Genomic DNA, 26,581 nt, shown 5'->3' with positions numbered 1-26,581 from the left:
GAGCTTGCCAAGAGATCCGAGGAAGGGCTGCTGGTGAGGAGCTGCCCTTTGCTTCGTGCCTCCCTTCCGACTGCCTGGTGAGCTCAGCCAAATACCATTAAAGGTTTATCCACACGCTGATCAACTTATCTGCCTCCAAAGCTGGAGCCAGATCGGCCTCCAAGGGGAGAGGTGGTGGACGTGGCACCATCTTCCAAAACAACAGAGGATGAGCAGGCGCTCCGAGAGATTGGCCAGGACACTCTGGGAAGAAGTGGTGATGCCTTCAAAGTGGAGAATGGGTTGATAAGGGGGGAGTGGGGAGAGACATTTTAGCTCCTACCGGGTAATTATCACCCGTGGAAAGCTGAGGAGTTAGCTGGTGGGAGGGAAATTACAACCTATCATAAAACCAATCTCTCCCAAATCCAGTCTCTTCAGTGCTCAGGAGTGTTTGGTCTGGTTCCAAGGCTCGGCTCCTGGAGGAGTTTGAGAGGTCCCTCGACAGAGCTGCAGCCCTCTGCAGAGCAGACACCACATCCCTTTTGTTCGGAGGAGCGCGGAAACGGGAACGCGTCAGGTGAGGGCCTGGAGGAAAACAAACGGCTTCATTCAGGAGAACCAGTCCTGGGGAGAGGAGAAAGGGACTTAATTACAGTAAGTCCCTTTACAGCAAAACTGCCAGGTGCTAAAAGACTTTTTAATTTAGCAGAGAAAGGCAGATCAACGCCAAGCATCTGGAAGCCGGAGACGGAGAAAATCCAATTAAAAATCAGGCAATGCTGCGAGTAGAACAAGCCATGAAGTGATGGATTATTCATTCCATGATGTCTTCAATTCAAGAGAGGGGCAGAATAATCGATCCTTCCAGCACTTCCACACTGTTTGTTGATGATGAACACTCCAGCCATCCCAACTTTTGGGAGCGTGCACATTCCACTGCGAGGGCCAGGCCCAGACTTTGGCAAACTGCAAAGTTCTCATGGATGATGGAGGACAATCCACCAGCCCTACTAGGTAAGTTGTTTTATGCTTGGAGGCATTAATAACCCAGAACTAGCAGCCAACTCCATGGAAACCAACTGGTAGTCAGTGACAAGTTCTCCTGTTGCTATAGGAACAGGGCCCAAACAAATAAAAATTACCTATAATTTCTCCTCCCTAAAGTTCTCCCACATTACATTTCCATAGCAACTAATTAGCTCATTATTGATCAGAACCAAACCAGTGGAGGTGAGAACCAAGCCAGTGGACCAGTGGAAGTGCCTGGCTGCCATGGGCAGCTCCATCCTCTCTTGTGGTGAGCTGAGATGAGCCTTTGAGATGGTTTGTGCTGGGTTTGAGAGGAAAAGCTTGAACAGAGGAGCTGGATTCCTCTCAGGGCTGGATTCCTTCATGCCTTCCCCAGGATACCTCTGATACAAATATCACTTGCTCCCTTCTATTTCCAGCTGTCACCTTACACCTCAGGGTTTTTTTCCCTCGTTGTTCCTTTCCAGTCTCCCCCTGTCTCCTCCAAGCCCAGAGCTGCTCTGTTGGACACCTGCTTGTCTTGGCAATGTTCTCTCATCCTTCTGGCCAGGATATCTGAGTCTCTTGGCTTGCTGCTACCTCTCCTGGACCAAGCCAGCACACTGCAGGGTCCTTGCAGGAGTCTCTCTTTCCTCATGTACCCCCACAAATACAGCCCTGCATCCTCCTCTGGCAGTTCTCTGTCTTAGATCTCTTCTCTCTCCACCCCTGGAAGTGTCCAAAGACAGGCTGGATGCAGTTTGGAGCCATGTGGTTCCAGTGGAAGTTGTCCCAGGGTTGGAACTGAATGATCTGGAAGGTCCCTTGCAACCCAAACCATTCTGGGATTCTCTGGTCCAAGGAGATTGGGTGCATTAAACCACAGGGCTGTACCCTGCAGACAGCAAGGAGGTAAATTAGCCACAGCTCAATGGGAAAAGCTGCTGTAACACCCAAAGCAAGGGAAACAGAGCTGTGCCAGGTCAGGGAGAGCTCAGGCAGAGCAGGAGCACCAAGCCTCTGTGCTGAACCTGCCAACCCAGTGCAAGGTGAGCTCGTGCAGTGGCAGCCCCACATCACAGCACTACAGGGGTTGGGTTGGGTTGTTGGCCCTCATCTTCTCCTCCCCTGGGCCCTGGGGTCAGCAGGAATGGGGGCCTGGAATGGGGCACACGGGTCAGGGTGGAGGATGCTGTTTTCATCCCAGTCTGGGGGGAAATTCCTGCTGTCTCAGCATACCCAAGGCCTTCCCTGCTATGCCCAAGCCCCTGGCAAGGACCAAGGGATGGAGGAGAGGCTGCTGCTTGCTCTACCCCTCCTGTTTTGGTACCCCCAAATTCACACACACAACAAACACCCCATGAAGCACTTTGCTGGCAGAAAGGCATCTGGAGCGGGGGGCAGCACAGCTCTGCAAGGAATATTCCCCCATCCCAGGGGCTGCACTTCCAGCTGAATTCATGTAAATCACACATGAATCTCTGTGATTAATTGCTGCCACCACACACATGGCAGATGTGCAGAGAGCTGAGCACATCCCTGCACAGACTCCAGGCAGGGCAGGGTGAGGCCAGGCTGGGTTCCAGCAGTGCTGGGGATGCTGGATTTGCTCCAACCTGCAGCAAGGTGGAAGGTTTTGCCAAGGAAATTGCCTTTTTTTAACCAAAACCAACACAACCTGCAGGGTTCAACCCCTACAGGGACATTCAGTTAATTTACCCATCCCCAAAACGTGACTGACCCCAGGGTGGACAGAGCCTGGCTGCTGTGTCACCTCCCTGGTGTCTCTCGAGGACCAAGTGGCATCACCCAAGCCCCTGTCTCTCCTCCCTCCTCCACCAGCCCCATTTCCACCTCTCCCATGGGAATCTGATTATCAGCAAGAGCTCTGCCACCGTCAGATGTGATCAAAACCACAATTCAATTAAATGAGATTGGATTGAAAGCAGAGGGTTGGGAGGAGACAGGCACAAACACCCAGAGTGGGAGGCCATGCCCCAGGACAGGAGGCTGGGATCTGTAGGATCTGCAGGATCTGCAGGATGGTCACCCCAGGTGAAGGAAAAGCCAGGATGCAGCTCTGACCCTGGGATGAACTCCATCCTTTGGGGGCAGGAGCCTTTGCCAAGTCACTCATCCTCCTTCTGAAGGATCCTGGATAGAGTAAGGTGAGCCCAACCTCCTGAAGATGCTTTTAATTCTTTCTCATCTCCTGAAATCAAATAAAATACCAAATAAGAAACTTTGTCATCTGAGCAGTAGAAGAGGGGGGGGAGAAAAAAAACCCAGCCAAACATGCCTGGAGATGAAAGGGAATTGTAGATGGGTATTTCATCTCTTGCTCTTGTAAGGAACGTGAACATAAAAAAAAGGGAGAAACAAACAAAAAATCCCAGACACGGTTAATGAGCTTTGCATTTAAATGTGCCACCAATGTCACTGCACAGACAGCTCCTGCAAGGTCCCACGTTCCTGCTCACCCCAGACAATGGGTCGGAGCAAACATTGGGTGAGATTAAATTCCACTGGTGTTTAGTAAATAAAACATGCATTTCGAGAAATCAGGGAAAAGTTTGTTAAATATTTTAGTACATCTGGTCTCCCCACCCGTACGCGGCCTTACAAAAATGTTTTGCATATTTATTTTAGCATGCACTAGATTTATTTAAAAATAGCATCACCAGCACTGGAAACAGCCCACTTGCTTTTCATCTAGATCTTTGCATTGAATCAATGAATCCAAAATTAAACAAGGTTGGGTGAACTAAATCTATAAAAGGACCTATTTGCTGATCAATACAGGAATGGATGCCTGGGATCTCTTTGCTGGGTGAAATATGAGGACTTACGAGAGAGAAATTGCTTTTGTTATTATATTTTTTTAAAAATTCAGATTTAATCTCCCCACATAAAAAAAATTATTTATCGGAGAGATGCTTGGTCCTAAATAATTCATGCTGGTTGTATAGTACCCAGAAGACAGAAGACTCCTGTCTTCCATTCCTAATGAGAGGGAAAAACACCTCAAATACTTTTCTTGGATTCACTTTCATCACTGCAGGGAGATTAAATTCTACTTGGCTTCCAGAGGGTGTCCTCCCCCAGGGGAGCAGAGCCCCCCAAATCGCAGAGAAACCACAGCGTGCTCTGTATGGAAGGAGAAGAGCTTCAGACACATCTGGAGGCCAAATTTTAGCTGCCAGTAAGAGACACCTGGCTCTGGTGTTGAGGTTCAAGGTATGACTTTGGTGACCAAGGAGCCAGGACAAAGAAGGATCCTCCTGAAAAAGCTATCTCAATATGAATAATACATTTTTTTATATTTAAATATATATATATATATATATATATATATATATATATATATATATAGTCTATAATATAAATTCATCCTTTCCAAAACAGGGTGAAGCCACCCTGGGGGCACTGAGCCTCCAGTAAAGCAGAGCTGGAAGAGGAACAAAGTCAACCCAGGCCACCCCAGCTGAAGTACGTGGGAAATAGAAGCTGTAATAACTGTCAGTGGAAGTTTCCCCTGGCCAAAAACAGGAACAGAATTTGGGCTGAATTTGGAGCCCAGATTGGTGGATTTGGAGAAAAAAAAAAAAAAAAAACAAAGAAAAATAAAAGAAAAATTAAATAATTGGCCTTTTAGCCCATCTTGGGCACAAAATCTGGGGCCGGCTTTGGGAGTGCCTTGCATGGCTGTTTGCTCAGCCAAGTCCTTTTCTCCTAAGCCTGCTGCAGGAATTGATCCACAAAGGGTTGTACCTGCTCTGCTCTGAATAAATCTACATATCAGCCTCTTCCATGAATGAAAAATGCATGCACCAGTAAATCTGAGGTGAAATAGAAATAATACATCTGTTGTCAGCAGCCTTTTCCTTTTTTTTCCCTGCTTTTCTCTTCCACAAGTTTCATTAAGAAGAGACACATCAGCTGAGATAAAGCTGACACCACCAGCTCACTGATTGTTGCCGACGCTTCCCCGTTGCTGTGACGATGGATTGCTGCAGAAACGCCCGCCCCGAGCAGGCAGGGAGGGTAAAATCCCCTCCCTGGGCTAATCCTGGGAGAAAACAGAGCAGGAAGGGAGGGTAGAGTCACCTCCCTGGGCTAATCCTGGGAGAAAACACGAGGAGGCTGCGAGGCCATGGCAGGGAATGTCCCCAGGCTGTGGTGAGAATGGGGACACGGGGGTGGCAGGGGTGTCCCACCTGAGAGGTGCCAATGGGCTTCCTCTGAAGGACAGGGGAATGAGAAACAGCTGCCCCTGGCCAGGCACATCGTGGATCCCAGGGACAAAACTCAAGGAACAGCCCCAGCTCCACCTTCACCTTCATCCACCTGCATCATCCAGCCCTTCTCCAGATCAGGAGCTGGCAAACCCAAACGGGTTTGGGCTCGTTGCACTCGGGCCATTTTCTCCCTCGCTGGAAGGGCTCCATGGTGGGAAGGTGCAGAGAGACCCAGTGCTTGATCCCCACTCAGCTCAGATGATTTCAGCCCTCACTTCAGCAGGGCAAGGCTCCCAGCAGCCATCAGCAGGTGGGACAGTGACAATGGCAGTGCCAATGTCCCCGTGCTGTCCCCTCACTGTCCCTGCCTGGCCCACACTCAGGCTGGCAGCTTGCAGCACACTGCAAAGAGGCAACAGCTGCAACAAAAGAAAAGAAAATTATTGGCCTTTTAGCCCATCTTGGGCACAACATTTGGAGCTGGCTGGGACAGTGACAATGGCAGTGCCAATGTCCCCGTGCTGTCCCCTCACTGTCCCTGCCTGGCCCACACTCAGGCTGGCAGCTTGCAGCACACTGCAAAGAGGCAACAGCTGCTCCCCGCTGGCCCAGATCGAAGATTTTAATTAAGGAGAAGATTTGGGGGAATAAAGGGGAAGATCTCTCTCAAAGCTGTAATTAAAGAAGCTCAGGGTGGGGCGGGATGATGGCAAAGGACACGTCCTGCTGCTGCTGGGGCTGAGGGAGGGCAGAGCCCCCATCATTGCCCCCCTCGCCGAGGGGAAGGATCCCCCAAATGCAGCTCACAGAGGCTGCTCTGCACCCCAAAAACAACCTTCCAGTCCTGGCTGAGGTTCCCACAGGGCTATCAGGTGCTCCAGCCTGGAGCAAGCCCAAATTCCTGTGGATTCCACTCTGAGTTATGGCAAAGGAGAGGGAGAGGCTGGAGGGTCCTCAGAGCTGAAGGTCCTGACCCCAGCTCGCCCCCTCTGAGCCAAAAGGGGCCAGGTCAGAGCCCAGGAAAAATGTGGGAAGTGGGGTGCAGTCAGAAGAACCCCCAGACCACTTTTGGCTGTTTGAAGAGGTTCCTCAAAAGAAGCATAGAGTAAGTTTCCAAAAAACCCTTACGGAAAACAGCGGGGTGAGAAGACAAGCTGGAGGCAGCACTGCCTGAGGAATCCCCGTGCCATCCCTACCCCTCACGCCAGCACAGCCCTGGGAGCCACCAGCACCTCCCCATTCCTCCTGCCTTACCCCAGGCTCCCAAAATTCCACCAACAGCGCTGCCGACCCCTCCCGCCCGCCCGGGGTGTGGGGTCCGTGCCCGGAGCGAGCCGAGCCAGCCCGGATCGATCCCCGGCAGCTGCTGGGTATTTGCAGAGCCACTGCGAGCCCTGAGCATCATCCCTGGGGCTGCCTCTGCCGGGGATGGGGCAGCAGCACAGGAACCGAGCACCTCCTGCCGCAGCCAGGGCTCCCCGATCCGCAGGCACACCCTGGGGCATGCTCGGGATCATCCATCAGCTCCGGCGTGGAACGGGACCTGTTGCAGGGATGATGTTCTGCAGAGCCCGAGCAGAGGGTCGGCATGACCTGGGAAATGCTAGTTAGTCGCTAATTAATTGAGTGGAGCACTGGTGCTCGGAGCAGCCACACACCACTCGTGGCAGCTTCGGACCCGAGCCGGAGCTTTTGTCAGAAACCTCGGGGTTTATTTATGAAATCCCAGCTCCAGTCAGGGGAAAGGAGTCTATCCCTCGAGGAGAAACAAGCAGCGCCGAGCGGGGAGTGACACTGAGGAAAACACAGCTGATACCAAGGTTTGCTCATCAAGGTTTGTGTCTCCTGCTCCACCCGAGATGTAAATCGGGTGCAAAAGCCACCGTGGCTCGCCAGGCTCCTCTCAGCCCCCTGCCTGTGTGTGCCTGCAGCTCTGGAGACAAACAGCCCGTTCCAGCTCCGCTTGGCATTTCCACAAAGGTTAACTCAGCGTGAGAGGGGCCACAGCCGCCGCTCCGGGGCTGGAAAAGCTCCGGGAAATCCTCCGGGGGACCGGGGCTCCCTGCGGGGCAGGTGACCCCCCCGGTCACCCCCGGAGCGCTGGCGTCGAGCTTTGATATTTTCAGGCTTTGCGCTGCTGAGGCTTCCTCCTCCCACCCCCACGTTCCCGCCTCGGAAAAATCAATGGGAGCTTCAAGCTGAGAGGGAAGGCTGGACGGAGGCTGGTGTTGCTGGGCGAGAGAGGAGTTTTCCCCCTGGCTTGGGGCTCCAGCAGAAATCACCCCAGCTTTCCAGCACCCTGCTGATGGGGAGTTGGTGTTGGTCCTGTACAATTCCCAGGGGATGGAGCAGTGAAGCAGCTGTGCATGGATGGGTGGCACAACTCACTCCATAAATACACACACTCTGGGGCTGGGACAGGCAGAAAGGGCTTGGAGATGCTTTGTGCAAGCCAGCAGTAAAAACAAAACTTAGAAACAAACTTAGATCAACCAGGGACGATCAATTACCAGAGGGAAAAGGCAGGGCACCAACACACCTGGATACCAGTGGTTCAACCAAAGTTTGGGCTCTCCTCACCGCAGCACAAGCCACCCACACTCCTCTCTGGAGATGAGAGTTGGGAGACATCCCCAGCAGCTCATCATGGGCAGCAAAGGCTTCTGCACCCAGTGCACCTCATTTAAACCCTTCCCTCCCAGCTGGGCTGCACTGGTCCCTCTGGGTGCAGGCTGAGACGATTTTAGAGCCTCTGGCTGGGCCAGGAAAGGCTGATCCATATTCCTGAGGCCTCATTGCTATTCTGCAGCTTCAGCTCATTAGTGCTTAGGTGCTACAAGAGCTTTGGAAGTTTCTGGGTGAGGCAGCTATTAGGGGAGGATTGAACACGTCTGGTACAAACCCCTGGCCTGGGTGAACTCGCTAATTTACACTATCGAGCGACAAGGTGCCCACAGGCCACCTGAACCAAAAAAAAACCACCCCTGTCCTAGAAACGGGCTCAGCCACCATCTGAAAAAAAAAAAAAAAAAAAAAGGAAAAATTAAGCAAAATAAATAACCCTCAGCCCCAGAAAACTGGCTGCATCATCACACCCCCTGCTAATCCATTAGCCAGCCCTCCTCCGCACACGGCTCTTAGGAACAGCGTGAGCTCCAGCTCAGGAGCTCCTGGAGAGAACCACCACAGAATGGAAGCACAGAAGGGTTTGGGTTGGAAGGGACCTTAAAGATCACCCAGTTCCAACCCCCTGCTATGGGCAGGGACACCTTGCACTATCCCAGGTTGCTCCAAGCCCCATCCAGCCTGGCCTTGGACACTTCCAGGGATCCAGGGGCTGCCACAGCTTCTCTGGGCAACCTGTGCCAAGGCCTCACCACCCTCAAAGCCAAGAAGGTCTTGTGTTTCAAACCTTTATTTTCCCCTTTTCATTTTGAACCCATTACTCCTTGTCCTACCACAACAGTTCCTGATGAACCACCCCTGCAAAGGGCCAGTATGACCAGTACAAACACCTGCACTGTACTGGGGGAGCACTTTGGGGTCTGCCCTTTTAGAGGGACTGCTTGTAAGGCTTTATAAAGGGAAGGCCTCATAAGATGGCTCCAAGCCTGTTACTTAGGCCAAGGAGAAGGGAGATGTGGGGGAGTGACTGAGCTGGAATAAGGGTACAGAGATGAGAGAGATGAGGGAGACGAGAGAGGTGTGACAGATGTGCTGTGTGACTGCCACATGTCCACATCACGTCCACTTCATGGTGTATGGTGGTTGGTTGACTTGGGCTTGTTGTGCCTTAAAACCATGTACCCATGTAAACATGTTGTGCCTTAAAACCATAACTGGCTAGCTGCTTAAAAAGGCCAGGGTTTTGGCAGTGAAGAGCCCTCCTTCACACCTTCCTGGGGTTTTTGGCAGTGAAGAGCCCACCTTCACACCTTCCTGGGGTTTTTGGCAGTGAAGAGCCCTCCTTTGCACCTGCCTGGGGTCTCTCTGTCACTCATTATCACACCATGCTCCCAACACATGTTCTCAGCACAGGGCAGGGAGAGCTGTTGGCCCTTCATCTGAGCAGGACTGAGCTGCTGCAGCCCTGATGGTCCCCATGCCCCTGCCTGTGCTGGATGTGCTGAGTTTTCCCTTCTCAGCAGCAGGAGCTGTGTCCTTTCCACCCAGGTTTGGGCACTGCCTGTTCACACCTTGTGACAGTCCCACGGGGGAGTCACCAGGCAGAAATAACCAAATAACCAAATAACCTCTTTTTACCTCTGTTCGAGACAAATGGGGGGGGGGGGGGAACACCAAAACCACCTTTTCTCCTAATAAGGGAGCTCAAAGTGATGAATTTTCCACTTCTCCTGAAGTTCTTTCCTTGGAGGCACTGATGCATTTTTAATGGTCTCGATGTAGCTATTAAGCTGGTAATTGGAACAGAGCAGACTCCAGCTCCCAGCAGGTCGGGTGTGTCCCCACACCACACGGATGGGTGTTCCTGGGGTCCCTGTTCTCCCCAGCGCCGCTGACCCCCTCCTGGCACTCCATTTCCAGGCAAACCATCACCACCAAATCCTGGTGCTTGAGGGACGCAGTGACCCCGACCTGATCCTGCCTGGCTGACAGGGAAAACACTTGGGAAGGGAGCTGTTCCTTCCTCCCAGTGCCCCGCCTAATCTGCAGCTCCATCCTCCATGGGCATGATCCCCGGCCACCCCTGCCCTAATCCCGGCCGAGGGAGGGCTGGGAAGTGCCGAGAGGGGGGCTTGGGATGGAAACGGGGGCTCCGCCGGCTCCCGCCGCCGGTGGGAGCTCATCCCTGCGGATCCAGGCTCATCCCGCGGGGTTCCGATGGTTATCACCCCCGTGGGTCCAGGCTCATCCCTGCGGATCCAGGCTCATCCCGCGGGGTTCCCATGGTTATCACCCCCATGGGTCCAGGCTCATCCCTGCGGATCCAGGCTCATCCCGTGGGGTTCCCATTGTTATCACCCCCGTGGGTCCAGGCTCATCCCTGCGGATCCAGGCTCATCCCGGCTGTCCCGCTTGGTCCAGCCGTGTCCTGGGGGATGTTCACGCTGTGGATCCAGGCTCATCCCGTGGGTCCAGGCTCATCCCGTGGATCCAGGCTCATCACAGCTGTCCCGGTGGATGCTCACCCCCCTGCATCCAGCTCGGTCCCGCCGTGTCCCGGTGGATGTTCACCCCCGTGGATCCAGGCCCATCCCGCCATGTCCCGGTCGATGTTCACCCTCTCGGATCCAGGCCCATCCCGGCTGTCCCGGTGGATGTTCACCCTCTCGGATCCAGGCTCATCCCGGCTGTCCCGGTGGATGCTCACCCTCTCGGATCCAGGCCCATCCCGCCGTGTCCCGGTCGATGTTCACCCCCGTGGATCCAGGCTCATCCCGCCGTGTCCCGGTGGATGTTCACCCCCATGGATCCAGGCCCATCCCGCCGTGTCCCGGTGGATGCTCACCCTCTCGGATCCAGGCTCATCCTGCCGTGTCCCGGTGGATGCTCACCCTCTCGGATCCAGGCCCATCCCGGCTGTCCCGGTGGATGTTCACCCCCGTGGATCCAGGCCCATCCCGGCTGTCCCGGTGGATGCTCACCCTCTCGGATCCAGGCTCATCCCGCCGTGTCCCGGTGGATGTTCACCCCCGTGGATCCAGGCTCATCCCGCCGTGTCCCGGTGGATGTTCACCCTCTCGGATCCAGGCCCATCCCGGCTGTCCCGGTGGATGTTCACCCTCTCGGATCCAGGCCCATCCCGGCTGTCCCGGTGGATGCTCACCCCTGTGGATCCCGCTCGGTCCCGGCGCCGGGCGCTGCCTCCCCCTCGCGGCCGCGGGCAGCGCCTGCTGCCCCGGGACCCTCGACTCGAGGGGATCCCCGGCCCATGGTGAGCATCCCCCTGCCCCAGAAACCACAGCCTCACCCTCCTGCCCGGCCCCAGGAGCAGCAGAGCCCTGCGGGGAGCCCCTGGCAGCGCTCCCGGGGCTGCCACTCCTGGGATGCTGAGCTGGGGTTCCCGGGTTGTGCAAGCCCCAGACTGGAACCAGCAGCCCTCCCCAGCCTCCTGCACCCCCAGGCCCAGGGGGGCTGCTCCAGGGGTCCCATCCCAAGGGTCACAGCTTGTACAATCCCCAAATCAGCAGCAGCATCACCCCACACTATGGGGAGAAAGCAGGATTCCCCTCCAAGCTGCTGCCCTAAACAGCCCCCAGCTGATGCTCAAACAGCAAGAGGAGACAAGAATCAGGTTTGAGGGTGAATTTTATTGGAAATAAGGATGGGGGTTGAGGGGTACAGACCATTCCCAAAAATACAAGGGGAGAGGGGCTTCCCATGCGAGTCAAAATCCTCGCCCACCTTAAAGCCAAGCTGGTTCTCACCAGGGAACTGCCACTGCAGAGGGAATGAGGTGGGACAGGGGAGCAGGGAGGTGGAAAGGACACGGGATTTGGACAGGTGAGACCTGTGTAGGATGAAGCAGAGGAGATGGCACAGGGAGGTGTGGTGTGCTGGCCTCCTCAGCAAAGCCTCAGCTCATCCCCAGGGGCCCAAGCCCACCCCAGAGCCATCTCCCCTGTGTTTGAAAGGGCAGATGCTCCCTTATCCCAAAACACAGAAATCAGGACTCTCTCCAGGAGGAGAAATGCAGAAAAAAATAAAAAGCATGCAAAAAAATTTTTTACAAAAATGAACGCCATTCCCCAAAGCACCAAAAAAGGGTGAGATAAAGGAAGGGGAAAAGAATTTAAACAGAGAAGAGAGAAAACCCAAAAGCTTAACTCAAAACAAAAATAATCCAAAGTAACCAACTATGAAAAAAAATTACAATTGTACATCTCAGCCGCAAAGCTGTCAAACCAAGCAGGTACAGGTGAGTGTTGGGTGGTTTGCAGAGCAGGATGAGGAGGAGGGAGACATGGAGAACATCAATCACTTCCTTATTTTCCATCCAGAGGTGGGCTGGGGGGTCAGGGTTGAACTGAAGCTGAACAGGGTTTGTGCAGCTCCACCTGGGCTGGGTTCCTCAGGGTTTGTGGACTCAGGGAGGGGGATCAGAGGGATGGCACAGGAAAAGCCTTGGCTGTGTGATGCATCAAGGGCTGAAAACCATTTTCCCCAGAGCAGCTTTGCCAGGAGCAGCTGGTGGGGATAGGTGGAGTGGAGCACCCCAGCTCCCAGGCAGGGGGTCCCCAGCACTGCATCAAACCCTGGACTGCAGGAGGGGGGGATAATGAATTTAAGGGAACATCACTCTTCATTGAGGGGGACCCTGAACACTGGAAATTCACCCTGAAATTCAGACCTCCAGGGCATGAATTTCAGGAATAACATTTTTAAAAGATTCAGTTAAAAAATAGATGCATTTCTTTAAAAAAGAAAGAAAAAAAGTCATCTTAGGCCAGAGTGTTTTCTAGTGACCCCTTCCCCACCTGCCCAAATTTAGCCAGAAAAATTGTTATTACGCCAGATCTGCTGGCCACATAGACATCCACACATTCATCACTGATTTAAAAATATATAATATATATAGAGCACACATACACACACACAAATATATATTAGAAAAGAAAAAAAAATCCTTCAGAAAAAACTCAATTATTAAAAAAAAAAGAAAAAAAAATAAACAAAACCAAAATCCACAGCCGGTGCGTTTATCCGTGATCATGTACAGTAGAAGCCAGAAACCCCTCCTGCCCCCAGGCTCCTCAGGCTGGGAGCTTGGGGAAACACATCAGGTTTTCACAGTGGATTTGTCAGCAGAGAAGGAACTGCTCCTCCCTCCTCCCACACAGAAAGGGCTTTAATTTATAGCGAGTTAGATCAAACCTAGGAAACACGTTACAAAGTCCATCATATATAGACATCAAATGTACAAGAGCCCCGGGCCAGTCTCTGGGGTTTGGCTCTCGCTGGCACCCGCAGGGGTTGGGGACAGTTTGGGACGCCAGGGGTGCGAGTTCAGCCTCTGGAACAGCGTCACAGTGCGAGGTCTGACAGCAGCTCCAGGCTGGACAGCAGATGGAGCAGAGACTTCTCAGGGAGCCAGGCAGGGTGGAGGCAGCCAGGGCTGAGGAAAGCGATGCCCAGGGCAGGGATGTGACTCCCAGCCCACAGGGAGGACAGGCAGCTGCTGTGTCTCCATCCCCTTGTGCCCCCCAGGCAAGGGATGGATGCTGGGTGAAGCCCCACGGGCAGGTGGGCTGCAGCTTGTGGCACAGTGGGCTCGTGGAAAAATGCCTTTTTCTCCCTCTCCTCCTCAAGAGAGCAGCATTGATTGAGGGAGAGGGATGCCTGAGCTGGTGCTGCCTCAAAGGGTCCTTAAGGTGTTGAGCCAGGCATTAAAACATTCAAACAACATTCCTCTGGTGTGAGCAGCAGCCCAGGGAGCTCCATGAGCCCCTAAAGCTGCGTGGGCTCCTGGGGGCAGAGAGCCAGGCACAGAGAGAAGGCAAGGGAGACCAGACTCCAGGGAAGGGGCTTTGGGCAGGCAGGAGAGGAGTGGGAGAAGCACAGCAGCACTGATTCTGTCTTCCCCTGACAGCAGAGAAACACAACCCCCTGTGCCGTGCTCTGGGTACTGGGGAGGGGAGGTGGCCTCGGGCACCCACTGCTCCTCTCCAGGGACCTCCTGAGCCTTCAGAGCTCCTTGGCTTGGCTGGGAAGGTGTTGGCTTCAAAAGGCTCCTCCTGGGGGATTTTTTTTCCTCAGGGCAAAGAGAAAAGAGATTTTGATGGGGCCAGAGATGCCCCCAGGCCGGGGAGGTGGATCTGTGATTTGTGCAAAGCACCCTGAACTCGAGTCCTCGCTCGCTCTCCTGCGGGGAAGCCGGGATGGAGGGACTGCAGGGAGCTGGGAGCTGGGAGTTAGGAGTCTTCCCCGAGGATCTCTGTCACAAAGGAGGCCATGTCAGTCTCTTTGGTGTCGTGCAAGGTGAAGAAAGGGTGTTCCTGCCAACGAGATCAAAGAAAACGTCAGCTGACACCACAGACCCCGGGGGGATGTCACCCAGCTGGAGGTGGACTCCACCCTCCTCCCCAGACACCATTCTTCAGCTACAAGATGAACTTTGGCATTTCTCAGTTCAGCCCCAGCAGGACACCCCACCTTGGCAGCTGTACTGCCATCCTTCCAGGTCTAAACTCTCCAAGAGCAGACAGGACAGAGGGACAAAACAGCTGGAAACCCTGACCTTAACACCCATGAAATCAACACACCCTTCCACCCCTGACACACTACACCCATCCCACTCCATGCCTGAAAAATCACCCATGTGTTGTCCCATTTCCCTGCTGGACCACTGACTTGAGTTTCAAAACTGGGAATAAAGATCAGCAGAAGCAGCTCTGCACTCACCATAAGTTCTAAATAGTTCATTCGCTCAGCTGGGTTCTTCCTTAGGCTGGAACAAAAAAAAAAAAGGGACAGAAAAGCTGTAGGATCTTTTTGTTTCGCTGAACGTGGTCTGTCATAGGGGATCTCTCCTTCCCATGGGCTGCACCCATCCCTCTCCCTCCTTGCCTGAGCAGGTTTGAACCACCAGCAAAGCAGCCAGGCAAGTGACTGGGGAAGGACAACTCAGTGTTTTGCCACAAAAAGCACAAGCCAAGCAGCTCTGCAGTCTGCCCCACATGGAGAACAACTGGGAAGGGGAGGATATGGTTTCCCAGCACCTGCAGGGTGAGCTTGCCCTTGTCTGGCAGCACCCAGGGAGCAGGGGACACCCTGGGGGAGCAGCTTCCCACAAACCCACAAAGCAGCTTTCACCCAGGGGCTGCCAGCGGGTGGTTCTGGTTTCACTGCCACTTTGCCAGAAAACACCAACATTTCAGCAGCAGCGACAGGAAAAGGGGAAGAGAAACCTCTGCACCTTCCAGCCTGCCTGGGTGAGTCAGGCTGAGAGCAAAACCAGTTTGGGCAGCGCTTCCTGCCATGCTGAGCACCAGGTACAGCGAGGAGGGCAGAAATGGGCTCCCAAAGGACAGCAAAGCCAGCCCCACACCTCACTCCAACCCCCAGAGATCAGGGCTGCTCCTCAGGCAGGCTGGGAGAGCCAGCAGTCCCTGCTGGAGCCTCACCACTGTGCTGTGAAGTCCACAAACTCCTTGGAGAAGCGTTCAGGGGGCAGCTGGGGCGAGGGCTCCTCCACCACCTGCTTGAGCTGCTGGAAGGGCGTCCCCCAGGACTCGTACGGGAAGCGGAGAATGGCCAGCTCAATCTGGGGTGGAGGCAGGGACACGTGAGAAACACACCAGGAACAACCCCACCATGCCCAGACAGCTCAAATTCAAAGGAAAACCCTCTTTCCTTAACGTGAGACACACACCAGGTACAGCCCCACCATGCCCACGATGCTCAGATTCAAAGAAAAACCCTCTTTCCTTAATGTGACACACACACCAGGCACAGCCCCACAATACCCAGATTCAAAGAAAAACCCTCTTTCCTTAATGTGAGACACACACCAGGCACAGCCCCACCATGCCCAGATTCAAAGAAAAATCCTCTTTCCTTACAAACCATTTAAATTTGGGTCATACCACCTTTTCTTTTTTTTTTTTTTTTTTTTGAAATATAAAGACCCAGAGGCCAAAAATACTTCCTTTTGAGGTTGGTTCAGCATATTAATGCATTTACAGGAAGTCACAAAAGATATGTAAAATGGGATTATTTAAAAAGATAATAACAGCACACAGTTTCTACACTGGCTTCCAAAGTGCTCTGCTGGCCCTAAGGCAGCCTCTGGGCCTTGGGCTGGCACTGCCTGAGCTAAACACACAAAAAATCCACAAACCCAAGAAAAATTAAGCGCTAGAACATAATTTTGCCAAAACCAGCTCAATTACTGGGTTATTCCTACAAGTCACCTCTGCTCCATCCCTCATTTAAGCAGGAAAAAGTCTGTCACAGCTCTTGGGTAGTGTCCTCATGCCAAGGATCAGTTCCTGTCTCAAAATGGGCAACAGAACCTTGAGACCTGCCTGGTAGGGTGTGATGGGATGGGAGAAATAACAAACCTGAAAGGACAGAGACTGGGACAGAGCCCAGCGTCCCTCCCTGCCTCTGGCTCAAGCCAGGGGAGCTCAGTTCCTGCTGCTTCAAAACTGAATGAAGCCACCAGCCCAGGAAGGCCTGGAACAGCCCTGCAACTCAATGGCCCACAAACTGTCTGGCCTGAAATCAATCCAACTCCTTCATAAAGAAAATAAACCTAAAACACCCCAGGAAGCCAGCCCAGGAGGAAGACATAAGAAGGAACCAAACATCCTGGGGCTCCATTCAGCTGCAGGCTGGCCAGCTTCCAGCAAGGTGTCCTCTCCCTTCCAGCTTTGGAAAGGTTTGGATATTCCATCACTCAGTCTCCCATCCCACAGCTTCCTGCAGCTCAGATGACATTCCTGATGACATTTCCAGTCAGCCAGACCAGCTCTGCCCTGGCATGGGCACACCAGGGAGAGGGCCTTGGGTCTGGCACTTGGGTTTGGATCCCCACGCTGGGGAAGAGGGAATATTTGCCAAGACACAGCATGCACAAACATAGGGATGCAGCCCCCGAAACAAAAGCCTAAGAGGGCACAGGAAAAGTTCCTGAAAATAATCTACCCTCAGAGAGAGTCTCCTGGAAAGCAGGAGCTGTTTCCCAGGCAGCATCCCTCGGAGCAGCAGCTGGGATTTCCTTTGTCCACTGGCGCCAGAGGATCTCAGCTGCTTTCTGCAAGATCTGCTTCTTGCAGGAGGCAGATAAACCATCCCAAGCAGCTGCAATTTTGGAACTGAAAGCATTTCCCCTTCCTGTTGGCTGCTCTGAGCTACCCCGCAGGCAGGATTTGCTGCAAACCACACACAGCAGCTCTCACTGCAGCAGGACTGGAATCCCCTGCAAGGCTCTGGTGACTTGGGGGTGAAGCAGGAAGGCTGAGCCCCACCTGCAGCAAACCCTGCTCCAGTGACTACCCCTCAGCCAGCAGGCAGGGAGCTGCAGGGCAATTCAAAGCCAGACTCTTGGATACTCAGCGTGGATATTCATTGTTATCCTGATATTGCCTGCTGGGAGCCTGAATTCCCTGGGTAATTAACCTCATTGCCCATGTTCAAATTGAGTCCTACTTGATGGGCACCCACCCAGCTGCCAGTGCTCCCAGCAGGGTACAGCCCCACCTGCCCAAACCCCATCCCAAACCCTGGGCTGCAGATCCAGATCCCAGCCCTTGGTGTTACCATTGTGATCCCAAGGCTCCAGACATCTGACTTCACGTTGTAGCCCTTCTGGTTCAGCTCAGGGTTTATTCTTTCTGGCTGTAACAGCAAAATGGGAGATGTTACCACTCCTGCTTTCCCAGTGCAAACCCCACAGAGCACATCCCTGGCTCCAAAAGCCAGGCTGGGTGGATTTCCCTGGCTCATGTCCTCAGGGAGGCAGGGTCTGAGGTTAAATCCAGCTCTGATGAAAGCCACATCTTGCTCCACACAACTCACATCAACTCTCCCTCTCTGCAGGGGAGTGAGGCTTGCATGATCCCTCCCCCAGGAGCACACACTTCCCACATGGATGCCACAGATGGCAAAGGGAAATTCATACTGACTTGAGGATGAAACTAAACAATCCTGCCAAGAAAAGCCTCAGCACTTTCTCTCCAACAAGGAGCAGTGCCACAACCAGTTTTGTGTCCTTCTGCAAATGGAAGGGGCAGAGGGAGAGTCACTGTGGGATTAACACAGAGCTGGGCTTAAAGGGAAGCTCTGCTGAGTCAGGGAGAGCAGAGCACTCCTGAGTGGCTTTCATCTCAGGCTGGAGGGGGAACAGGCTGATTTCTGAGCAGCAGCCTCTTACAGGCAGGACTGAGGCTGCACAGGGGTTGCACTTACAGCCATGTAGGGTTTGCAGCCAGCATCCATGGTCTTGGCAACAGAGTCCACCAAGTAACCACTGATCCCAAAGTCACACATCTTCACGTGGCCCTCCTTGTTGATCAGCACGTTGGAAGGTTTCACGTCTAAGAGGAAATGCAAGAGGGAAAGTTGAGCTTGTTCAGGGATATTGAAGAGTCTGAGACAAAAGTGGCAATTCCCTGCAGGCCTGGGAGGGACCAGGCAGGCCCCAACACAGGGGAAGGGAGACAAAGCCCCACCAGTCTTATTGCAATAAAAGTTATTCACAGGACAACCGTGTCCTTAGGGAGAACAAGTCCCCTCTCCAACCAGGCAGGTCAAAAGGTTGAAATAAAATGTTGAGGAGTTTATCCCCAGCTCCTTAGGAGAGATTGATGGGCCCAGCACAGCCTTAAAAGCACAGCTCCACCAAATCTTCAGGAGAGTTTGACTCATGCACATCCTGATCTGTCCACAACTACACAAGGGACTTCACCAGGGTGGAGAGCAAGACCTGGGTGTTACAATTCCCATCTGTGATTTTTAAGGTCTCCTTCAGCCCTCACTTTGCTAAAACTACTCAGCCAGGAGGATTTGGGGATTTTTATCTCCAAGAGCTGCCTTCAAGGCATTTCTGTACTCCAAGAGGGACAGAGATGCTCATAAAATACAGGTGGTGAGGAATTCTGTTGTTACATTCAACCCTTCATCTGGAAAGGAGGAAGAGAACAACATCCTGCAGAAAGGGAAGCATCTCAGGAACAAGCATCTAGATCTGTTCGCCACAGTCCTGAGCACCAGCAGATTCCACTTTAGGCATCCCACAGGGACACAGCACACCTGGAAAGGTGCCCTCCCCTAACTTGGATCTCCAACCACACTCCACTAACCCCATCCAGCATTTACCTCTGTGGATCACAGACAGTTTACTGTGCAGGTGCTCCAGAGCTCGTACAATCTGGGGATAAGAGAGTGGAAAAGCACCCATCAGTCACAGGCAGCAGCAGCCTCTCACTGCAAACACCACAGCCCTCAGCAGAGGCCTCCAGCAGGCTCAGGGGATGCACAAACCCATCTGAGAACCCAAGAGCCACTCACAGACACAGCCATTTTCCCCAAAATGTCTTCAGGGATGGTTTTCTTCTTCTCCAGTACTTTCTTGTAGAATTTATCTAGGGAAGTGTCCATGAGTTCCATGCAGATCCACACGTCACCCTGCGGATGGAGAGAAAGCAGCTGAGAGGGAATTCCCTGGAAACCCAGGGGAGATAAAGGGCTGGGCTGAAGAACACAGAGGGGTGTTTGGGGACAGTTTGGTGCCTCCAGTGCAATCCCACAGCCCCAGGTGGCCCCAGGCACCCAGCAGGTCAGTACCTCACGGAAGAGGGCTCCATAGAAGGTGACTGTGTAGAAGCAGTCAACTGTCCTCATGGAGATGTCCAGGTCCATCAGCAACCTCTTCTGCTCCTGAGTGTTCACAGTGGCTCGAATCCTCTGAGACAAACATGAAACAACAAGAGTTTGGTGTGGGTGGGGTAACCAGATATCAGATATTCAAACGATAGAAGAAATTAGTAGATATTCAAACACTTGTTTTAGGTTGGCTAACTGGCCAATGTGCATGGCTAAAAGCAAGCAAAGCAAAAAGCCATAACTATAACTTTTGATTGAGCTCCTTGAATCCCCCAGCCTGACTCAGGACCTGCAGTCCTGGGGCCAGGGTGTTTTATCCTTATTTTGCAGCCAGCAGCACCCAGGAGGAGACGCCCAAATTGCCTCTGCCAGACAGAGCCTTAACGAATGCCAAACCCTTGGCACGCTCTGCAGAGGGTGCAGGGCCAGGCCAGCATCCTGACAGGCACTGTGCCACGCCAGCCTTGCACTGCAGGCACCAATCCTGGATTCCCAAGCCTGTTAACAACCCCACTGTGCCCAGCCAGTATCAGCACAGAGCCTGCACTGGCCAAACCACACCAGGAATGCCAGAGGCTGCCAAACCTAGATAAACCCACCCTCGTTTTGTCACAACCAGTGGAGCTCAGCAGTTCCTCTGCTCCCTTGGGGCTGTCCCTCGTGGTCCCCAGCCCAGCCAGGTGTCTCCAGCTCAGCCAGGTGTCCCAGCCCAGCCAGGTGTGCTCACCTTCACGGCCATGATGGTGCCGCTCTGCGCGTGCCGCACTTTCTCCACCACACCGTAGGCCCCACGGCCCAGCTCTGAAATGCTCACCAGGTCATCAGCTTCCACCTCGAAGTTCTTTAGGGAGAGAGGACAAAATGGCATCAGGGACAAGCAGGTTTATCAGCAAGGACATCAGCAACACTGTCAGCTCACTGGTGCAGAGCGTTTCGACAATGGAGGACTCCGGAGGCACCACGCTTGGAGAGGATGGGGGTATTTTTGGCTCTGTTGAATCACAGCCCAAACCCTCTCACCCCACACTCACCAGGGTTCATTTAATTCCCCCTCTGCAGCTGGAGATCAGGACTTTCATCCTTTAAGCCCAGGGAACGTTGCCACTACACAGGGCACCAAAGGTTGGTGCCTCAGTGCCTGTGGGGGATTACCCACCAAGGGTATTTCTGCAGTTGCTGAACTATCTGCAGGATTTTAACAGCTCCTGTGCCAACATGGGCAGCTGCCAGGAGCCTCCACCAACAGCCAGGGATCCCTCACCTCTCCCCACATCCCAAAAATCATCAGTCACAAAAACCCCTGTGTGTGTCTAACAACACCTGTGCAAAGCCTCTCTTAGATGGGGTGCACACAGCAACTCCATTTCTAATTACCAGTGAGTTCACACAGGTTTTACCCATTTTCAGTACCTTCTCCTACCACCACAAAGCTGCCAGCAAGGTAAAACCTGAGTTAACACCAAGAAAACAACTACCTAAGCTGTGAAAAAACCATGGCCAGTGCTCACCCCAGCGAGTGGCCAACACTGCAGGGAGCCAGCGAGCTCCTGCACCAGCCACAAACAAGTTTCCCTAAAGCCACGTTCCCCTGTAATTGCTGCCTCTGCTGGGCAGGGCACCAACCCAGTGACACACGGGCTATTTTTGGATGCAGCATTCATGGCTCCTAATAAGTCACAGCCTCCTTCCAGCCAGCCTTTATCCAGCCTCCAGCTCTCCTCCGGTCTCAGGGAACGAAAATAATACCAGGATGCCAAAGTGCCCCAGTGGCCACAAAGGCAGTGAGGGTGGGAAAGGAGCACGGCACAGCTCCGGATACGGAGCTACGCCCTGAGCAGGGAGAGAGGAAACGGCCTCTGGCTGGGACATGTGGCTGCCAGCACTGTCCCCTCAGCACAGGCAGCAGCCACCAGGTCTGCCCGACCTTCCTGCCAGCCCTGGTCCCAGCCAGATGTGGCTGTGGATTGCAGCCAGATGTGGAGGGCTGAGCTCAGCCTGAGCTGTGCCCTGCCCAGCACAGGAAGGTGCCGGCCCTTTCCTGGGCAGGACGTGGATCCTGAAGTGAGGAGAGCACAGGCAGAAGGCAGAGGAGCAGAGCAGGCTCGCAGGGGCCTCCAGGAAGGATCTGGTGGTGCTTTTTGGACACGTGTTCTGCAGTTGTTCCTGGTTATTGTGTTTTTCCTTTCCTGGCATTTGCCTCAAGGCTCCCAGCATGCTCCAGGAACCAGCACTGCCCTGCCCAGCAACAAGAGGTGATGGATGCACCCGAGGAGCCCTCCCAGGACAATGGGATGCATGGCATGGCCTGTGCACATCCCAGGGACCCGAGGTCACCACCCACCTCCACTCCTGAAGCTGGACTGCTGCCCCAGTCCTCTTCACCATGTTACTCCAAAATACCCGGACCAGACCCTTCCTGCAAACACTGGAGCAGGCAAGGAAGTGACTCTAGAGAGTTTTCCCTAGGCTGCAGCACTGTCCCCTTGCACACACAGTGCCCAGGCTGTCACAGAGAGCATCTCTCCCAGAGCTCTTGCTACACTCAACACCAGGCCCAGAAAACAGCACAGGCAGCAGGACTGTTCCCTGGACCCAGCCAAAGCTTCCTCTCCTCAACCCTAATCCTTGCACTGAGGCCAAGGGACCCAGATCCCATCAGCCAAGCCACCTCCCAGCCTGGAAGGGTCCAGATATAGGGCTGATCCAATGCAGGGTATTTTTAGCTCATTTGCAAACAGCTTCTGCAGCCCCAAGAGAGCCCATAACAAGAGAATGAAATAAAAGAGGGACAGTGGCTATTTCCAGCAGTGCTTTTCATCAGGTCACTAGGAAAGACTGAGAACCAGAGAGAAACTTTGTGCCCAGCTTCTCCTGGGCCTCAAGCAGCAACACAGGCAGGATAAAGGGACTTGGTTTGGGGCAGTCTGAGAGCTTGGTGAGGCCACCCTCGTTTAGGACAGATGGGTTGGATCATCCTAGAATGGTTTAGATTGAAAGTTGTACCCCAGGAGGCTGCACTCCTGATCTGACAGGTTGCAAGGCACAATCCACAGAGCTCTCCATGCCCAGGGAAAACCAAACTGGAAGGAAGCAAAAAAAGAAACCCCATTGACACGTACTTTATCTCCAATGGTAATGAAGGCCCTGGAGTCCAAGTTCCTTGGGGGCCTGCAAGAAATGAGACAGAGTCAGGAGAAAGCCCAGCTTCATTCACCCTCTTGGCCAGAGCCAGGTTTCACATTCCTTTGAGCACTTTCAGCTGCTGCTTTCCCCCTGTGCCTCACTGTAGGTTCCAACCAGCCCCCTCCAAACACCCACAAATGCTTAAATCGTGCCAGTAACGCCTCACCCCACACCCACGGGGCACAGTGAGAACCCCAGGGAATCAGCCAGGTGAGACATGCACCAAACCACCAGGCTGTGAAACCATTCCTGCTCAGGAGAGGAGCCTGAGGAGCCGAGATGAGACGTTTCTGTGGCAGAGCAGCTCAGCTGTCATGTTTTGACAGGCAGGTGTTGTACCAGCACAGCCACGTAGCCCGAAACGCACGCGAGGGAACAACAGGTAATTCCTCCCCTGTGAGTCATTTGTGTACACTCTGCTGCCTGTTCCAGGCAGGCAGAGCAGGCAGCACTTTGGTGTCACCCTTTGCACAACACCAGGCAGGTGAAAGTTGTCCTTTATGGCTTTTTTTCCTTATTGCTGCCCACTTCCCATTCTGGGCAGCACGGTACTTTTAGAGCCACCACGAGTGCTCTGCCCCTTGTGCCTCACTTCTGGGTTCTCCCCATCCCCTGGGAGCTTCTAAAGAGCAGTGATTGCCCAACTGGTTTAGTCTCAATTCCCACCAGAGCAGCCTCCAGCTTCAAGGAAGTACTTTGGGCTCGGAGCAAAAGCCTTGCACTGTGCAAATATTTGCACTGCAGCTTGAAAAGGAGGGGAGAAAAGGAGCAGTGGGCAGCTTGCACCAGACTCTGGGCATGCAAAGCCCTGCAGACTCCAGCATGAGGCCTTCTCCAGGGGAAATTCAAACCCTGGCAGGAGCAGAGACAGATGTGCCCGTGAGGGAAGGAGGTGGCTGTCACAGGCAGGGCAGGGCTGTGCGAGGCTGCACAGCATCACTGGGGGAGCTCCCCTGCCTCCCTCTTTCTACCTGGGGTTTTCAGCAGTGATGTTTCCCTTTTGGGGACTTCACTGCTCTCCTGGAGTTCTCTAGAACAGGTTTCTGGAGCAAACAAGGCTCAGCAGTGGTGATGCAGCCCAAAGTGTTTTGGAAGAGCACCATGGAAGTGGAATTTTAGCAGTCTGCTCTTTGTCAAACCAAGCACAGCTACCCTGGGCTCTCCCCCATGGCATAACAAGCATCAGCAGCTCAAAGCAAACAGGGCAGGGAGAAATTCCAGTGCCCTGAGATACTGCTGGGCACTGGCCCCAAACAGCACAACAGTGCAGGATGTCTGTGTCCTCCTTTTAGCAGGGTAAGGAGCTGCAAACAACTCAAACTAAACCTGATACTCAGGCCGTGTAAAACACTCCCCCAACCTTTGTGCCTCTGGTTTCTGTCGAGGTCCAGCTACCACCACTTCTCCTCCCCTGCATTAAAATTCTTCCCTCAGGCAGATTTACTCTCTCTACCACATCTTTGCCCTTTGGCATTGGCAGAGCCATCGCAGAAAGACTGGGGAGAGCACCCCAGAGGATTCTGAGTCTTTGCCTTTGGGACATTTCCTATCCAACAGGCACCTCCCAGAGCAACACACGTGTGCAATTCCTTCTCATCACCCACGAGCCCCAGCTTCAGAAAAAAGAACAACTGTGCTGATTTTGGGAACCCTTCACAGGCCATTCCCCTTGAGAAGTGCCAAATGCAGCTCTGGAGAAGCTCTAAGCAGCAGAGATCCTTACGTGGTGTTGGCCACGGGTGGTTTGATGGGGACACATGTGATCCTCAGATCCCGTTTCTTCTTGCCTTTCACTGCAAGAGAAGATGCACACGTAAGGTGAGCAAATGGATTTTTGCTTTTTTCCTTCAAGTACCCTTTTCCCAGCAGCCACTAGGCAGGAATGCACGGCTTGGACCCCTCACCATGGTCAGCAAAATGCCAAGAAGGTCCCAGTGACCACCTGCCCAAAATTTCAGGCAAGAGCCAGAGCACGAGTGGGTCTCAATGACACTGTTGAGCATTGCTCTGCAGAAATAGCCAAGGGTGCACTAACAGACCATTTTCCAGGTCTTGCAGCCAAGCACTGTACCCCAAAAGTGCTCTTTACCCTCCATGGCCATTAACAGTCCCCTCTCTTTGGGATTTAAACCCTTTCTGGGGTGAAAGCTGCAATTTCTGCTGGGCACTTACCTGGTTTGTGTGGCTCCAAGGATCCTTTGGAATCTGAAAGAGAAAAACGAGACACCAGCTCAGCCTCCATGCTGCAGCCTAAGCAGAGAGCAGCCCTGTGCCCCTCATGGCTCATGGACCCAGGAGAGCTCCAGGAGAGGGAGGCAGCTGGGCTTTGGGAGCACAGCCAAGCCTGGCCCCATCCCTGTTTCTCCAGCCACAAGAGGTCCCCACGCCATTAGTGATGTGCAGGGCTCCCAAAAAAACATTCCCTGTCCAGAGGCTCCTTGACCCCCAGGGCCCCAGCCCCAGCCTGGCCTTCCTGGGAAGAGCCAGAGCTGGATCTGGCATGGAGAGCAATGACCATGAGACATCCAGCAAAAATCCAACAAAAGCACTCCAAAACCCAGCAAAAGCAAGGGGTTGGTCCCAGCAGGAGAGGGGACACCCCATCCACAACAAATGGAAAACAGGGAAAGACCAGACATGAGCTGACTGTCAGCCAGCAGTGAACCCCTCACAAATCTGGGTGTTTGAACAGGCTGAGGCACCAGGACAAGGCACCAGGAGTGACTGGCAAGAGGATGCTCTTGTCCCCCTCCTCCCAGCTCCAAACAGCACTGAGATAACAACACCCACTGCTGCAGAGGGAAACAGGGCTCAGGCAGGGCCAGAAACCTGCAGGTGAAAATTCCATCCCCGAGAAAACAAACTGACCCCAAGGGGCTATAAGTGCAGCAGCTGAGAGCATGGAGGTCCTGATCCCTCCCAGGAGAGACAAGGAGGCAGCTGCACTGTGCAGCTAAAGCTGCTGTGGCTGCACAGAGCTGGAGGATCCATTAGAGAGCAGGAATACCAAGGTGTGCTCCAGGCATGGGGCTGGGAGCAGACAGCTCAGCGTGGCCTTGGACAGCCTTTCAGAGCAGCTCCTACCTGCCTGGCTGCTGGGAGCAGGCGTGTGGACAAAGTCCAGCACTCCAAAGGCTGCCAGGGAAGGGAGGGGAGAGCGAGGAGCTGGAATTTCAGCAGGAGACAGCACCGTACAACACCTCCTGCAGCTGCAGCAGGACAGAAGGGAGACACATGCCCAGCATGTCCCCAGCTCTGACAGCCCCCAGCCCTGTGCCCTGCCAGCTCCAGGACAAAACAGGTGCCTGGGACTCACTTCTCCTGCCCTGTCCTTCCCCAAATGCAAACCTCACTGAGGTTGTGGGTCAAAACTGGTCTGCAGCGTACTGCAAAGGTCCCACCTGCAGGACCAGCAGCATCCCTCCCTGCTGAGGGAATCAGCACAGATCAGCCCACACCCCCACCTTATCTGCCACTTTTCCTGCATCAGAGCTGAGCCAAAGGCTCCAAGACCAGCACAGTTTCCATGATGTGAACTTCCAGCTCAGTGAAACCAGCACACGAGCCACTCCACCCCAAGCCCATCCCTCTGGGATGGAAACCACCTGACCATGTCAGAGCAGTCACAAGTTCTAATTTGTGAGCCTGCAGAGTTTCCCTTCCCCACTGCCCACCCAGCAGGGCTGGAAGGGGCACTATGAATAGCCCCACACACCCACGGATGGCACTTGGCAAAACACCCAGTGGAGCAACGACGGGAGCAAACACAAAACGGAGCCAGAGGAACGATCCTGTCCGTGGGTTCAGCAGTGCCTCCCCTTCCCACTCCCAGCTTCTTGCTACTCAGTGTGGGAGGCCAAGAACAGAATCTAGAAACTGGG

At 53.7% G+C, this 26,581-nt stretch overlaps 1 protein-coding gene and 1 long non-coding RNA gene across 3 annotated transcripts in view; one reads left to right on the top strand and one right to left on the bottom strand.

The window, feature by feature from the left end:
- Positions 1–406: 406 nt before the first annotated feature.
- On the top strand, positions 407–4,828 carry LOC118692550 (uncharacterized). The gene is made up of 3 exons (XR_004981170.2): positions 407–559; positions 689–996; positions 4,396–4,828. It is a non-coding gene; the product is annotated as an uncharacterized LOC118692550 (long non-coding RNA).
- A 6,652-nt stretch (positions 4,829–11,480) lies between these two features.
- Positions 11,481–26,581, bottom strand: part of MAP2K3 (mitogen-activated protein kinase kinase 3) — a 30,388-nt gene continuing 15,287 nt past the window's right edge. For both annotated transcript variants that reach the window (XM_036392636.2, XM_036392637.2), the window contains exons 2-13: positions 24,873–24,905; positions 24,424–24,493; positions 22,637–22,685; positions 20,245–20,358; positions 19,479–19,598; positions 19,203–19,319; positions 19,011–19,062; positions 18,102–18,229; positions 17,454–17,531; positions 15,314–15,453; positions 14,592–14,637; positions 11,481–14,185 (exon numbers count right to left, since the gene is read on the bottom strand). In XM_036392636.2, the coding sequence (XP_036248529.1) occupies positions 14,102–14,185; positions 14,592–14,637; positions 15,314–15,453; positions 17,454–17,531; positions 18,102–18,229; positions 19,011–19,062; positions 19,203–19,319; positions 19,479–19,598; positions 20,245–20,358; positions 22,637–22,685; positions 24,424–24,493; positions 24,873–24,905 (1,031 nt within the window). In that variant the 3' untranslated portion in view covers positions 11,481–14,101. The remainder of the gene's footprint in view (positions 14,186–14,591; positions 14,638–15,313; positions 15,454–17,453; positions 17,532–18,101; positions 18,230–19,010; positions 19,063–19,202; positions 19,320–19,478; positions 19,599–20,244; positions 20,359–22,636; positions 22,686–24,423; positions 24,494–24,872; positions 24,906–26,581) is intronic.

This window comes from Molothrus ater, chromosome 16 (assembly GCF_012460135.2).
Source record: "Molothrus ater isolate BHLD 08-10-18 breed brown headed cowbird chromosome 16, BPBGC_Mater_1.1, whole genome shotgun sequence".
Lineage (NCBI taxonomy): Eukaryota > Metazoa > Chordata > Aves > Passeriformes > Icteridae > Molothrus > Molothrus ater.
Note: the sequence above shows the minus strand (reverse complement) of the source record. Positions and strands in the feature narration are given on the sequence as shown.